Source organism: Epinephelus moara, chromosome 18 (genome assembly GCF_006386435.1).
Source record: "Epinephelus moara isolate mb chromosome 18, YSFRI_EMoa_1.0, whole genome shotgun sequence".
In the NCBI taxonomy this organism is placed as follows: Eukaryota; Metazoa; Chordata; class Actinopteri; order Perciformes; family Serranidae; genus Epinephelus; species Epinephelus moara.
Window position 1 is genome coordinate 19,943,526 of NC_065523.1, and position 16,035 is coordinate 19,959,560.

General features: G+C 42.2%; 1 protein-coding gene across 1 annotated transcript; it reads right to left on the reverse strand.

Annotated features, from left to right (window-relative positions):
• Nucleotides 1-1,300: 1,300 nt before the first annotated feature.
• hs3st3b1a (heparan sulfate (glucosamine) 3-O-sulfotransferase 3B1a) lies at nt 1,301-15,739 on the reverse strand. The gene is made up of 2 exons (XM_050068536.1): nt 14,896-15,739; nt 1,301-2,126 (listed from the first exon to the last, which is right to left on the reverse strand). The coding sequence occupies exons 1-2, from the start codon at nt 15,387-15,389 to the stop codon at nt 1,508-1,510; spliced, it is 1,113 nt and encodes a 370-aa protein (XP_049924493.1). The 5' UTR covers nt 15,390-15,739; the 3' UTR covers nt 1,301-1,507.
• Nucleotides 15,740-16,035: the final 296 nt, after the last annotated feature.

The window sequence follows — 16,035 nt, forward strand, 5'->3', positions numbered from 1 at the left end:
TGTGTGTGTGTGTGTGTGCTTTGTGCTACTTGGTTAGCTGCTAACGAGAGTCTGTCACTTCGCAGTGGTTTATTCTTTGGCTCAGCTACTGAGCGGACACACTGCCAGTGTCTCATAGCAGAGAATACTGCTCATTTTTTGTCATAATTTTATTGCCTAATTCTATATGCTTTGCAATTTTGGTTTTGCTTTACCCGGACTTCTATACAGTCAGGCTAATGATGACACACTATTTATGATTTTGGTAAAACATGTTTATTTCTTACTTCATAAAATTGACATGACTGTACCATTTCAGTCAACTTCTCTGCCAAACCTGCTTCATCTCCATGTTTGTAAAGCAATGCATACAGCGAAATAGTGCCTCTACCACAGCGGGGTTGCAGTACATCATTACGGAATGATGTCTGTCAAAATGTTGACAACTGTATGTCTACAAAGGTTGAATAAAACTCAACCATACATGAAATCTAAATCAGGAATTTTGGCCCAAGGCAGGTTTATTTTGATTCTCTTCAGCTGTCACTGAAAGTAAACTACAAAGATGCTTATTTCAGTTGTTGTATAATGGGTGAGGGCATCATTAACACATCAAGTATCACCTGTCATTTAAAAAAAAAAGAAAAAAGCTGTACAGGATGATCTATGAGAGCCATTTCAGTAGAGATCAATGAATGTAATTATGCCATACGATTCTTTTCTTTTTGAAAAGAACAATAACTGATTAGGCATTGTGAAATCCGTGCAGAAGGTTTCTGGATAGAAACATCCCAAAAGTATCGTGTCAGGACACTGTACTGGATCCTAATCAACATTCCTTTGTATAAATAGTGGTTAAGTCAAAACATTGCAGTGGAAATTTATATTATTATATTAATTTGAAGTTGGCTCAAGGGTCAACCATAAACTTACTACCATTAATGGATCCATGTTTTATTGCGGTGCTCCAGGGATCAAGGCAGTGCCATCACTCAGGTCTAATTGACATGATGAGGAGCTATTACTGTATTGATCCACCTGGCAAGTGGCACTGGATCAGCTGAGGCCTGTATCGACCTGACTAAGTGGGTCCACAGACCTCTGAGGGTCAGGCAAATGTTAAGGGGATATTACCAGTTGTTTGTAAAGTTGGATCTTGTTCAGCTTTAGGTGAAGCAAGAGCAGCATTTGGACAAGTCAAACAAGTATGAACCCAGAAAAAAAAAAAATCCTGATGGGGAAAAAAAGGATACTGACCCTGCTCGTAATACCCGTAAAAACATTGTGCTTTTATAAAAATGCTCATGTACTCGATGAGAATCTGGAACATGAAGTGTTATGAATAATCCTGGTTAGGCAGCTTAGTGAGTTAATATCATAACAATAAATTATCATAAAATAGACTTCTGAACTTTTTACACATCCACCAAATACTGTACATACACTGTATAACAATATCTCCAGAGTGATATGATTATAAAAAACACAGACAAGGGACCAGCATGAGTCTGTCATCATAGCTTCCCCCTCAGTCCCAGCCAAAGTCATGACCAGTCATCTGGTAAAACTTGCTGTTAAAGGGTTTATAAAAGTCCCTTAGCCTCTGCACCACCTCTGGGTCAATATTAGGATGGGTCCTGCCTTTGGTTTTGCCCAGGCAGTGTGGTTTGCTGTTCCCCTCAGGTCTCTTAAGGCAAGGGAAGCCCTTGGCTGGGTTAAAGTGGAAATGCTTCTCCGTGACCACCCTCCTGAGACCGAGAAAGTCTTGGACGCGAGCCATCTCGCCCGCGGGGTCGCTAATCAGATGCTCTCCGCTGACGAACAGCAGCTGCTCCATCGGGAAATACTGGAGCCAGCGCTCAAGGTGCTTTGCATACATGCCAATTTGAACGGCGCTCCATGTGGTGTCAATCAAACCCGCTGACATGTTCTTAAAGGTCAGGTTCTCGAACGAGGGGATGTCTGGCTTTTTGGAGCGAGTCTGGGTGTAGTCTGAGATGGCCCGGGTGACAGGATCCCGGACGACTACAATCAGCTTTGTGTCTTTAGACATGGTGTAGATTCTTGCAGGGACCTCCTTGGTGACATAGTAGCTGGGTGTCTTCTCCATGGTCAACTGGCCCTCTGATGACTTGGGCATCAGTTCCCTGCAAAAGGACATAAACACAGTGATTTACATTTGGGCTGCAGGCACAACTTGGTACCATTGTATATTTTATTCATCTTTCCACCACCTTAAAAACTTTTAAAGCTCCCATACAGGAAGATGAGATTAACACTGACACAGAAGCTCCATGGCAGGTTTAAAATACTGTCAGGTAGGAGCAAGTCAATCATCATCAAGGAGACAATTGTAGACATCACGGGCAACACTAGCAGAGCCTGTGAGTGTACCCAAAGTGACAGGAACTGGTAGGTAAAGCAGGAGTCCTATCAATCATCGGTGATTGCGTGTGAACACAATACACAGTTCATAACATGTTCCAAAACCCTTAAGGGATACATTCATCTCCCGCTGCTGCACTTAATCTAGCTAAAGACCTCAATCCTCTTTCAAGCCCCACAATCCCCACATTGAAATATTCCACACCTTCATTACATTATACAAAGGATGGTTTAACGGTGAATAGGCAGCATTATGCGTCTTAATGTCATGCCAAGACAGATGTCTGTGACTGCACCTTTCCCGTCATGTCTGTCTGTAATTTTGCATGAAATGTGAAGATTTTTAGGAGCCGCGCATTCCTCTGGAGAAAATGCAAAGCCTGGGAGCTGTCTATTCCCATAACTGCGCATTCTTCTTGACCCTGGATGGCTCTGGTTGATCATAATATAGCCTGTTAACTGCAGCCCTGACTGGATAATGGCTAAAGTGAGCCAAGGGGGATTAGGACTAAGCCAAACACGCTAGAGCATTAGAGGCTGCCCGACTGCCTTGTTGGCTGGCTGGGTGGCTGGCTCGTCTCTGGAGAGAGGAGGAGAGAGGGGGGGAGATATGTGGTTGCGACGATGAGACTCAATGGTGAGCAGTTAATCCATGAGGAAATACAAGAGATGGACAAAATAACACAGCCAACCAAATCTAGTTACTGTTTGTGAGACTGACCCCTTGACCTCTCACCTCAAAATATTAATGGAAATGGGTGCTATGGATACCCACAAGTCTCTCCTTTACGGACCTGTCCACTTTAAGTTCGTTCCATGCAGTGTTTTTTCCTATTGTATTTGAATATTTCTGCATACTGGGGTCTGTAAACAGTATTGGAAATGTATAAATTGGATATGACTGGCAAGTCTTGTCTTGTGGATTCAGTGAGCCTAATTTTGTTCATGCATGATGATGTTAACCCTCATAGTGGCCATTTCATTGTAGAGAGGCCATTTCTTTGACATCACTGTACAAAATGACCTATTGTGACCTTGAAGATAATCAAAGACTCATGAAACTCGACAAAGATAAACTAGAGACCTCAGGCATTCAGAGGATGTATGGCTTATCGAGGTATGTTGACGATAAGGGGCTTTCTCAGCGGTTTCCAGAACAGAAGTGCTCACCATCCAATAGATTGTCAAAAATATGCTAATCATAAAGAAATCTCAAAATGTCGAACGTTTTTGATACCAGATCACAGCATGATTTTTTCTATGTTGTTTCTCAAAGTCTTGGTGCTTTGTGTGTCTCAAATTGTCAAAAAAGCTCACAACAGCAACAACAACTTGTATTTGGGAATGAGTTGAATTACAGTCTTCCCTGGTGCTCATGTTTGAGTGAAATGAACTGAGCTAACATTAGCTCAAGTGGGTAGTCAGCATTACGGTTTTATACACCCAAAGACCAGGCCTCTGATAAAGACAGGGCTTTATTTTTTTTTAAATTTACGGTATATTGAGCACCAAATCTGTGTAACAAATGGTATCAACCCAAAAATGGATGCAACAACCTATGAGACCTAATTGAACATGATATGGCCATCGTATACTTCCATCATAATGTTCTAAGCCCCTCTACATATACTCTACGCTTATAAAATTTGAATAGGCACTCCTAACCAAAACATAGTATTTATTACATATTTACGCCTAGACACTGCTGAGCTGCATCTCAAAATATTCTCAGAGATCCCAGCTTTCAGATGATGTAAATCACTTCTATGGGGCAAATACTGTTGACCCGCTATCTGTCCCTAAAGATCCCCTGCCTCTGCTTAAAAAAAGACAAAGTTGGTGTATGCTAGGGAGACGTGGAGCGGAAGACGTTAACCTATTTAAATTGTAAACTCCACACAAGCTAAAACTTCCCAACTTGTTATATGTGTAAAAATACTTGCACATGCATAATTTTTGTGTCAATGCATTGAAGAGGAGCTCAGTATTTTCTTAGGGGCCGACGCCTGTGAACACAACATCACATATATGTTTTCTCGCCTTGTATTGAAACACAAAGCGAGATATGCACACTCAGGAGATTGAAGAGATTTATTTATTAACTGCATCAAACTAACAGTTGGTCCCTGCGGTCCTTCATCCGAGGATGATATCCCATACAGACTCAACAGATGTCTTGAAAGCGAGAGCAGTGTGCCCATATCGCCTTTTCTGCTATATGTGAGGACGGAAATAAATATAAGCCATGATGCGATGCTCACAAGCATCAGCCCTCCAACATATCACATTTTGGTTTAAGTCAGTCAAAATGTAAATCTTCAGTTATTACAGTATTTGTTAATGTCCTCATGTTTTGATTGTGAGCGGTTGAATCTGAATCGAACAACGGGAAAGCAGAGGAACCATGTCATTAAAGTGATTACAATAATTTCCAACCATCTGTTGGTGCATGCACAAGGAGCTTCAATATCCCTCTCCGAACCCAGCAGCTTTCATCTTACAAATTTATGTGGTGGGAACGAGCAGAAAATGATCTGCCAGATTTTGCTGTGCTGCAGAGCACTGGGGGGGAAAAAGCTTTAGTGATTATGGGAAAAGTAGGCATCACCCATACCTCATTAGAGCCATACAAACACACAAGGGGTTCTCTTTCTTATGCAATTTCATCACCTTAATGTCACCTGCTCTTTCCTTTCTATGGAGGCCCGAGCTCTTACACATTTATTTCACTCCTCTCTCCCTGAGTGTCGTAGTCTTACCATTGTATGTGGTGGAAAAACCCACTAACCTAATCAAGGTAATAGGTGTGAGAGACACAAACAACTCTATCAGAACACCCCACAATTATCGTCTGCATCTCTTGGATACACACAAGTGGAGCGCTGTAGGCCTTTCTCGGGGGCCTCAAGGGACACAAAAACTTACTACCAATCAAACTTTCCACTTAGTCCCCGAGCAAAACAATCTGTGTGAGAAGTACATGCATTATTCATCTTAGCAGAGATAAAGCAGGGGAGAACATCTCTGACTGAGCGAGGAGTGAGAGACTTGCCTTAGGGGGGCAGATGTAGCAAGCTTTCACAATTTGTTCTGCTTAATAAACAATGTCGCCTGGAACCAATAGGTTTCAGTGCATCCTCATCTATCAATCAGCCATGCAAAGGCATCATCATTCAGCTTCAAGGCAGTAAGAAAAAAACACAAAACAATCCTCTCTGTAGAATTGAGCCACAGCGTGCCGACTTTTGCCCCTTCATGAATTTTGCATGTTTCGATTTGACCTCATAAAGCTAGAAACGCAGCTTTGCTCTAAAAGTGTAACATCTAAGTGGGCTGTAAAGCCATAAAGCAAAGAGTCTGAGCTTTGAAGAGTTTCTACCTATAATTGGTGCACTAAAAATAAATCTATATTGATGCTGGGGCATACACGTAAACATCCTCTGCCCTCTAACCTGTCCTCTTAAACTCGCAGGAGAACAGCCGGGCCGAGGAGATAACAGAGGAAGACTTTTAAGAGAATGAGATTGAGCAAGGGAGGAAGGACTGGAAGAAGCACAGAGAGGATTAGCTGGAATCAGGTGCACTGTTGGAGGATGGAGACTGTATAGGCTGACCCCGCTGACCCAGAAGCCTAAGTCTCAGTTTGAAGTCACCAGCCACTTTAGATGCTGTGTGTGCATTTTCCTGCAGCAGTAGCACAAGATAAGTCTCACCCCTACTGCAGCCTACACGCAGATATTAATCCAGGAGTAGTGTGTTGCGTAATTTGCCCGTGTTTAGTCTGCTGGGCAGTCACGTGTGTCCATTGAACAGGCTCCTGGGAAGAAAGCGTTTGAAACCTGGTGCCTTGTTTACATTCGCTGCTATCAGGAAGCAGGTTCAAAGGTAGGAATTTACAACGCTCGGCTGCTGGGTGATGCCCTCTGTGATGAGTTCACCAAAGTGAGGAACGAGTACGGTGCAGAAAACTCAGACAAGACTTACACTTTTTGTGTCCGGCTGGTATTCTGCTTGACTGACTCTAATTGGCATCTATATTTCAGCTTTTCAGACCACCGTGACAAGGGACTGCTCCAGAAAAAAACCCTCAGCGATATCTAATGTCGTGATGAGTTCTAATCTCACACTGCAGCTCTGTGAGTGCTTTAGCTACTGTGGGAATTTTCTCAAAGACAAGATGAGAGGTGGTGGTATGCAACCACTTATACTAATCAGACCAATACACTGTGAGATGAGTTCCAGACCTAAACTCAAAAAGAGAAAGCATCTTAAGGAGAGATGTTCTTTTGTCATTTGTAGCCCATCTTATCACGCATGTGAAAGTCATCGTCGCTTCGCTTTACACTCAGGACCTTTTTTAACATGACGTTGAACAGCGTTCAGTATCTCAACAGCATTCCTGAGCAACAATGGTAATGCAGAGAATGTCTTTTTTCCCATCCTCCGTTATTACTGTCAGTATGCAGAACTCAAGGCCACCTGGCTGTGTGATGGAGACAGGCCCAGTTTGAAGAGAGGAGGAGGAGTGCATGAGACATTCTGGCTTCCCTCACACAACTGTCAGTCTCACATTAACACATAACAGTTCTGACAGTCAGTTGTTTATAGAACCAGTGAGCACTTTTTCTCAGGGTGGTGGTGCTGGAACAACGTAAACTAACGATGCCAAATGAATCACACTGGAAGATTTTACACTGGTAATGCATGAATTTCCATATCATTCATAGCTACTGCTTTAACTACTGTTTCAACAGATACGTATATTCAGAGAAACGTTGGAGATACTTGCAGTGTGTTTTATTGTTAACAGGTTGTTATTGTCTGCTTTCATTTTGGAGGACAGCTCAAAGAGACGAAGCAACAGATGTGACTCTGACTTTAAAATAAACAACTAACACAAATGTAGGTTATTTCTATAAGCGAGAATATGTTCCCGTGACCAGAGACTTACAGGGGGATCTGCACCAGCAATAGAAACACAAGTCAGCAGTATCTAACTTAAAGGGGATGTCACATCAAAGTCTAGTTAGAGGTCTCAGAGTAATATATGCACATATGCAAAAAATTGTGTTATATATTTTTTTAAACACCAGAGGGGACTTATAAATCCTCCCATGTGATGTCACTTGAGTCAGCGTCTTTTGGGGCCGGATTACAAAGTTTAAATGCTCTGTATGTGACATTCAGAGCACTGATAGTAGTAGCAAACCAATATTTTCTATCTAAAGATACAGTATAATGAAGTAATGACATCCTGAGCAAAGATTGTACAACTGTGTGTGTTGTAATCTGAGCTTCTCTGTGGTTTGTTGTGTGAAGCTGGTCCCACCATGTGTGCATGTTAGGGCATGTTTGTATCCCACTGGATAGCACGGCACTCAGACTGCGGTTACCCCCAATCTCAATATCGAGACCACATCAGCGCGGAAGCGTAGCACCCACCCTCTAGTTCCCCGTTGGTTAACACTGTTAGCTTTGTCATCACTGTTGCTGTTGTTTATAGAGTTAGCACCGTTAGCTAGGCCTGTCGCGATATGCAATAAGTTGATTAATTGCATGGTAAATTAAAAGGGAGACGGTAAGTTTTCCGGCCGCGATTAATTGCCATATTCCTGCGTGTTTGTTTTCCTCGTCTCTCTCCACCAAAGAGACTGGACGACAAGAGCGTTCACTGCCGCGCATAGTCTGGCAGCCAGGTGAGTTGGTTCATTAGCGTAATGAATGGAGGGAAAGCTCTTGTCATTGACTGTCTTTATCTCTGTGGGGGAGGCGGGGCTATGGGCTACACACACACACACACACACACACACACACACACACACACACAGTGCGATCTTCGTGAGGGGGAGACGAGGCGGAGAAAAAAACAACAGTTGAGTGTAAGAGAAAGACGGGGAACTTGTTCCTACACAAAATGCCACGGCCCCTGTCTGGGAGTATTTTGGATTTAAACCAAATGACAAAGGGGAGCCCAGTAATTTGGACGAGCCGATGTGCCAGGTTTGTTCTAAAACCATCTCAACAAAAAGAGCGAATATGACCAACTTAACTGCACACCTAAGAGTGAGAGACTGAGAGTCTATTTTTTGTATTTATTTATTCATTTCGATATTTTTACGTTTTATTTGGGATATTTAAATTTTCTTTTTTGCATTCCGAAATATTCTTGTCAAATAAATGTTTATTTCTCTTTAAAAGGGTGTACTTGCATCTTTATGCCTTTATTATCATTATTAAGTTTAAAAAATTAAATTTAAAAAGCAAAATTACAACAATAATAAAAAATGTCTTAAAAGCACAATATTACGCAATATTATCGCTTATCGCAATAATTTCTGACGCAATTAATCGGCCAGCAAAACTTGTTATTGTGACAGGCCTACCGTTAGCTGCTAGCTGCCGGCTCAGCAACCTCCATGTTGAGAACCATGTTCAGACAACTAATATGCTGTAAATTTTACATATAACCCCTTTAAAGATGAAAAAAGTTAGAAAGCTATGAGTTAGAAAGAAGCTAGCTCACCACACCTCTGTAATCATCTCCTCATCTCAGTTTGAGGCTAGAGCATAGACGTATAATAATATCTAAGTACTGGATCCCAAGATGGCACCTATTCATTCCAATGGTATAGCTTGCCTGGCGCATACTTTAAACCTCCATGGCTCAAGAATTCATAACAGAGAGAGTCATAATTGACCTTGTTTGCAGTTGGAGGTGTCCTGTCAACAGTTTTACAGACATCTCTTTAATAATGGTGCTTTATGGGGAAAATGCCTTTTGGGCCATGGGGGATTTGTTTTGCTGCAATACCTCTAGTGGCCACTGGGAAAAAACTGGCTGCAAGGAAGAGCTGCTTTCCTGAGGGCCTGGGCTTGAGGCTCGAGGCTACATTAGCTGCTACTGGCTTAATGAACTGACCAAACTGGCGAGGGGCTAGTTGAATTGTGTGTGATGTAAGCACCAGGTTTTGGCAAGGAAGAAGAATAAAAAAAGACAATATCTGTGGCTCCGCTGCATCCACTTTGATCCCCTTTAAAAAAAGAAAGAAAGAAACTGCCCATCATCAGTTCAACAAAGTAATAGAAGTGCGATGCTAAATCAGTACTAAACAAGCAGCACTGTTAACCAGAACCCCCCCCCCAAAATAACCCATCCAGCAAGAACACCACACACAAAGAAATTCTGAATAAGTGTGACAAAGCGACTTCAGAGAAAAGCTGAAAGACACCGGCCAGCAGCAAAAGCAACTACTGTAGCAGTGATAATAAAGACTTGGTCGAACAAAGGCAACAACACTAACCCATATAATCGAGTGGGCTCCAGTAGCCTAGAGTTTCTTGGAATGAAGTGTTGGAGGAGACTGAATGAACAAAGGAACAGAAACTCATTGAATGAAAAACTGAAAGAAGAAGCTACAGCCAAGAGAAATGAGAGCAGCTGATTATTACATACTGTATGTGTTCATGTCACCGACTGTGGTTCTAAATAGCAAAACAAAATAATATGTCAGAATTATACTGTAATTGTTGGTACTATTTGGATACCTATACAGGCAAACCATGGTGGATAAAGTACCTGAAAGCCATACTTGAGTAAAGGCACAGATATCTTACCAGAGGATGAGTTTGGTAGAGGTTAAAATCACCTATTAGAATACTACTCAAGCAAAAGTCTTAAATTTAATATCTGTAATTTACTGTATTTAATTGTATTAAATACAGTTAAGTACTTAAGTGATCAGAATTGTGAGGATTATGAAGTTTATTTTGTCCTTAAAAATGGGGCCTACACTTGAAGAAAAACAAGCTCTTCACAACTTAAAGGATTTATAGACAACCTTTGACCTCCAGGGCAGACGCACTGAAGTGGAGCCGTCACCGCGCAGTTGCCTGTCACAAATCTCTATGTCCTCGAATCATTACTCACCCTTTCTGCTGTGGGACTACGCTTTCTGTTTCTATTATGAAGTCAGTCTCATTGTATGGTGGAATTTTGCTCATGTTGTTGCTAGCATGTAGCATCTCATCTGATGTGCAGCACTTGTTTGCACTTGTCTGTACGTGATTGCCCTGTGATGTAACTTGAAAACTAGGGCCACTAATCACCAAGCCTAGTGATTTTATTTGTGGTAACTAAGAAAAAAAAATTGTTAAAGAGAAATATATCGGAAATAAAGTAAATGTAGTGTAGTAAAAGTGAAAGATGACAGAAATATAAAAACTTAAGTAGAGTACAGATACCCCTGAAAATACATTACACAGCTGCAGGCAATAATGTCATGCTAAAATATCAGTAAACAGCTTTTTCAATCGAAAATGTTGGTCAGCTACAGCTGCGATTGTGGGTGTGACGCATTTTCATTTCAGTAAATATGGGCATCATTTACTTTGTCAAAGCACCCACAATTATGACGTTAGAGTTTCCACTTAATGGGATGAGACAACCCATTCTTTACATCTTATGTATGTTTCCAACATATGCAGCGATTGGTACAATTAGGTCATTCCCCACCACAGATGCACGCTGGTCTGAGAGGATCAGCGAAAGCAAACAAGACTTCAAAGAGGCAAAACCAAAGATGGCTGAGGCAGGTTTCTAAAGTTGCTCTGACTTGCTGTCAGGCAGTCCTCTGCAGCAGAGAGACAGATAGAAGCAGGAAACAACACATTCTCTCTGAAGATACTACAAAAGAGAGAGAGAGATGAGGAAGTCAACAACTCAAGGGGATATAATGGAGTGAACTTGTTTTGTTTCAGTGTTTCCAAAGTGCTGTAATAAGTGCTGTGGTTTGACAAATTGCCTCAAGCTAAAGCCCAAGGGGTTGTTGCAGCAAATTAAACCTTCAATCTCCAGAAATGGGTGGGGAGGTGCACATTATTGACAATCTGGAGGACTTATTCGAGGAACGCTAGCATCATTTCAGGCTATCGGAAGAAATCTGATAGAGTCTGATGTTTTGGAGTGTGGGGGATTATGGTTTGTGGAAATATTTTAGGAATGTTTGAAACAACAGCTAGCATGTGTGAATTGTTTCTGTGAGGCATCTCATTATCGACGCAGTTTTCCCTTCTTTTCCTGTCAGTGTGCTGACACATTAGTTTAAGCTGGGGGGGATATACCTATATCAAGAGCTCTTTCACTTAATGCCGATCCCCCTGCGTCCTTGCAGAGGAGCTAGGAGTGTTGAGTAAGCAAAATTCCACCGGTGGACTCGAATGAACCTTCTCCTGGGAAAAACGCAACTTTTCCACACAGAGATCTCTGAAAGTCAACTTTCAGGCTAAAAAGCTTAAGTGTAGTGTTTGAGTCTTTTCTTGGGCGGGTTCCAATGAATGCTCTTTCTGATGAACTCCTGCTGGGCTTCGTCAAAGGGCACTTTCACCCTTCTGAGCACATTTGCATACAAAGTGAAGGCAGAGAAAACATGTTTCACACTAATTGTCTGCTCTTTTATTGTCAGGGTTAATGCAGACCTCAGGGGTTCTCCAGCATCCCCTTTCATTGAGCTCCATAATACTGTTGCGCTTTCTAAAGACTCACTTTAAATTTACTGCCCTCTATCTGCCACTGGCCTGCAGTAAGCTTTCCCTGGGGCTCTGAGGAGGATTAGGCCGTCTTCTCTGACACCCTCAGTGAGTTAGTAAGAAGGCGGCTCATTGTTCTATATATGGAGCCTCAAGAGGAAAAACACAATCTCAGCAATTAAGTCACATCTACTGTATAGACCTTGATTTGAGAATGCATTCAGTAGATGAGTATTAACCTGCCAGAATAAGACGTACGAGAGGAAGTTGATGCTGTTATTAAAGAAAGGAGGGGCCAAGGACTTGCCTTCTGTGTGAGCGTGTCTGCCTGCCTCTCTGTTTCTGCCCATGGGTGACAACGTGCTGTATTGTGGTTGGTGTCCTGCTGGGCTGGGGCCTCTCCGCTATGTGGGGCCTCCAGTAGGATGGACATAGCAGACCTCCAGCAGGATGGACACACCAATCACAGCAGATAAATAGTGTAGGCACAACTCAATGCCACCACAGGAGCTGATAAGCCCACCCAGTGGAACTCCTCTCCCCAAGCCACTGCACGCCATTAGTCTCAGGGCAATGATGTGAAACATATAGGGGAAACAAACCCACACACACCTTTGTCTGGCTTTATGCTCTCAGCTTATCTTTAAGACTAACTTCTGTGCAGACAGGATGCAGGACAGCATGAAGACATACGCTTCAGAAACAGCTAAAACTTTATAAAAAAATGCTCATTTAGTGAGTTGAGGAAAAACTCAGTGACCGTGTGCGCCGCCATAAAGCCAGGCAAGGGGCTTTCTGAGCTCCACTAAATGATCATTAAGGGTTGACTCCATGTCTTGGTGCTCTGCTGTATGGGGTCAATCTGTGGCACAGTGCTCTCACTGTGACAACTCAAGCCAAGTTGTTTTAATTAGCCAGATCACCTCTGTGGGAAAAAGAGGCCTTCATTATACAGTACACGTCCCAAGATGAAACAGTTTTCCACATCCACAAGCCGCTGCTGTGAACAAGTCGCTGGCATGTCTCAATTATATACAACTGCTTCTCTGACTACACAACATTGTATTGTGTCCATCTTTAATGATAGCTTCTCCACCCTTTTAGACGTTAACGTGCATTGCCTTGAGCATAACTTGATTTAAAAACAAGCTTGAGGACTTTGTGGCTAGAGTTAAAAAAAAAATCTTGTTTTTGTTACTCAGTCTGTAGAGATGGACAAAAGACCGCTCTCCACACACTGATCATCCAAAAATGTCCTAAACCTGTCCGGAAATTCTTCAAGGAGCTTAAGCAAGAAGTCCTTTGAACAATGCTTCGCTTCCCCTATTGTAGCTTTATGAAGCCAGCTTTGAAACAGTGTCTAGATCCTTTGACATTGCCCCGCTAATCCCTCGGCTCAGCCAAATGGACACTCGAAACAGCAGCATCTCTGATTATCTCTTATTAACAATGTGGTCGCTCTGATGTAAAGCATTCAATGCCACACCATTTCCGGGAACATCTTGGGTACATGACAAATCAATATTTTCCACGAATATTGCGTGTTTGTGATTTATTTCCAGTAAGAGAAGCAAGTTGTGTAACTGTACAGCTGAGTCAATAGTAAAGAGCTTGCATATTGAGATTGCCAGGCACGGTACAAGGACAACAGTTGCCATGGCAGGGAACACAATAAAAATGTTACGTTACACAATATCGAAGGTGTAAGCAGCCTCGGATCTCTACCTCTGACATTGATGTGTGTTTGGATTGAGGATCAAAACAAATTACTGCCACTGAATCAATACTCTGAGAACTCATAATGTTGAATCAAGCTCCCGGCATCTCAAGGATGACGGCATGATGTAACTTGCTGATTCCTAAACTGAAGGGGTTGTTTCTTCCTTTGAACTGCACCCAGAGTTGAGCTCTGCTGTATCGGTTTCTACCTGGTGCTCCCTTTGTGTCAGGAAGTGGAGATTCAAGGACGAATGGGATGTAGAAACATTCCAGGAACACAGAGTGAAGGCTATGCAAACAAGCAGGAAATCAATTGTGCTTTGCAAATAAACATGGCCGGGAAGAGTTGTGCTAAAATGCCAAGTTTTAGTCTTTAGAGAAATGTGGGTAGTGCCCTTTGACCTGTGGTATACTGACGTTAGAGGTGCATTGATTGCACCTGCAGTTGCTTAAACTATAAGGTACAGAGATGTTAGAATGTCATAGCAAATATATCAAAAGTTTATAGGGTATTCATTCTAATACTATAACCTGAGGCGACTCTTATCACCTTATCAGCAGGTTTTCTTGGCTGGGTTTCAGTTTCATTCCTGTCAGTAATATACCTACAACATGTGTTTACTGTTATAGACACATTACATATGCTACACTCATGTTTTGTATCCGCCTTAACCATAGATTTAACATGTGAAAAATGTAATAAAAGAGGTAATCAACATGACAACCGAGGAATAAATGAAGGTTTTTTATATCGACCACAAGGATCTTGTTACGGAATTTATCTAATTGCATCACAGTATCATGTCATTATCTCATCTTATCACCTTGCAAATCTAATATCTTCATTGGAAACGCACTGATATATGAGTTGTGTTCACAGCTTAGTATTACATATTGTGCTTTTTTCCCCCCTGTTGCAATAAATTATATGGGACTTGCCAGGATAATGTAATATACACGCTATGTTGCAAGAAAGTTAAGCTTACATGAGGACAGAGGAACAAAGTTAAATGTTTTCCTTTTCATGTAGCCTGTTATAGATATTCCAGCCTATTGTCTTGTGTTTTTATGGTAAAAAGTAGATAAAATTTGCATGAAGGTGGCACAAAAAAAAATTCAGAGGAGGGACAATTATGATTTATTTTGGAGTTCTGTATCCGAGCAGCCTCCCTTCATGATGCCCTAGAGCAAAACACTTGATTTAAATGTGTAAATGAAGCAAACAGAGCTCAGCTGACTGTCTATCTCTGAATTCATGTTTTTAAAAACAGCTGATCAGTGCGCTACCTGTACCACTCCAGTCCCTTGTCGTAGTTGCGGTCGAAGAAGTGCGGCTCCGCTCCCACCGCTCTGATGTCTGGATGCAGGCGCAGAAACTCCAGCAGCGCCCGGGTCCCTCCTTTCTTCACCCCGATGATGATCGCCTGGGGCAACTTTTTACTTTCCGACTCATTGAGGAAACCTGACATGGCATTATCATCCAACGCCTTCGCCTCGCCTCTAATTTCATCCCACTCCTCTCCTCTGCTGTCCAAATCGTTTTCGTTATTCAGCAAGTCCCTGGACGCCCCGAGAGAGGACTCCTGATTGTCAACATCTGAGTCGTTGTCGTGCCTGCTCACCGAGCTGTACACCAGGTTTGGCATGGTTGAGCAGTAGCCGACACAACAATATATCATGTACACCCAGAGGGACAGCATTATGCAGAACATAAAGAGTTTGTTTTTCACGTGGGATGATGGCACAACATGTAGATTGTGTAGAATCGGACTATATTCCATAGGACCGCCGTGAAAAAGTTATATTCCAGTCAACAGGCATTTTGGCAAAGGCGCCTCACTCCTCTGCCATGACTCAGATCCTGGACACCCGGTGCGCAATTTCCCAAAACACAAGTTTCAGCCAATACAAACTGATACTGGCCGTTCACCTCCTGCTTCAACCCCAGGTCTGCTTGGAGAATGTGATGGATATATATTTAGTTTATTCTTGATAGAAACAAAAAAGAGAAAAATAAATAGAACAAAACAAAGCAGGCAGTGGAAATATGGCAGGTGAGCGACACGCGCGTCAGAGACAGAGCTTGTCTCCCATCACTTGCTCTCAGTGTGTGAGCGCTCACACAGCATGCCGCACCAAGTTATGTGCGCCAGGCAGCAAGCCAGCTGGAATGTGAAAAGGACACTTCCGGTTTAGCCTTTCAAAATAAACCTGTTGAAAGTGTGGCAAAGTAAGCTTAAAAAAACTGAGCATATCATCTCTATTTTCTAATAATGTTCAAATGCAAATCAATGCATGTCACAGCCTGAGAGACAACCAACAACATATAGTTCATCTCATCACATATCACATTCTGCCTTTTTATTTACTCTATCACTTAATACGTTTTTTCCCCTTTAAAATGTATGTCTATGCATTTGTAATAAT

Excerpts from the sequence above, each read along its gene's own strand:
- hs3st3b1a (XM_050068536.1), bottom strand. The coding sequence starts at position 15,389 with ATGGAATATAGTCCGATTCTACACAATCTACATGTTGTGCCATCATCC. Across the intron at positions 2,127-14,895 it reads AAGGGACTGGAGTGGTACAG|GGAACTGATGCCCAAGTCAT; the intron begins GTAGCGCACTGA and ends GTCCTTTTGCAG.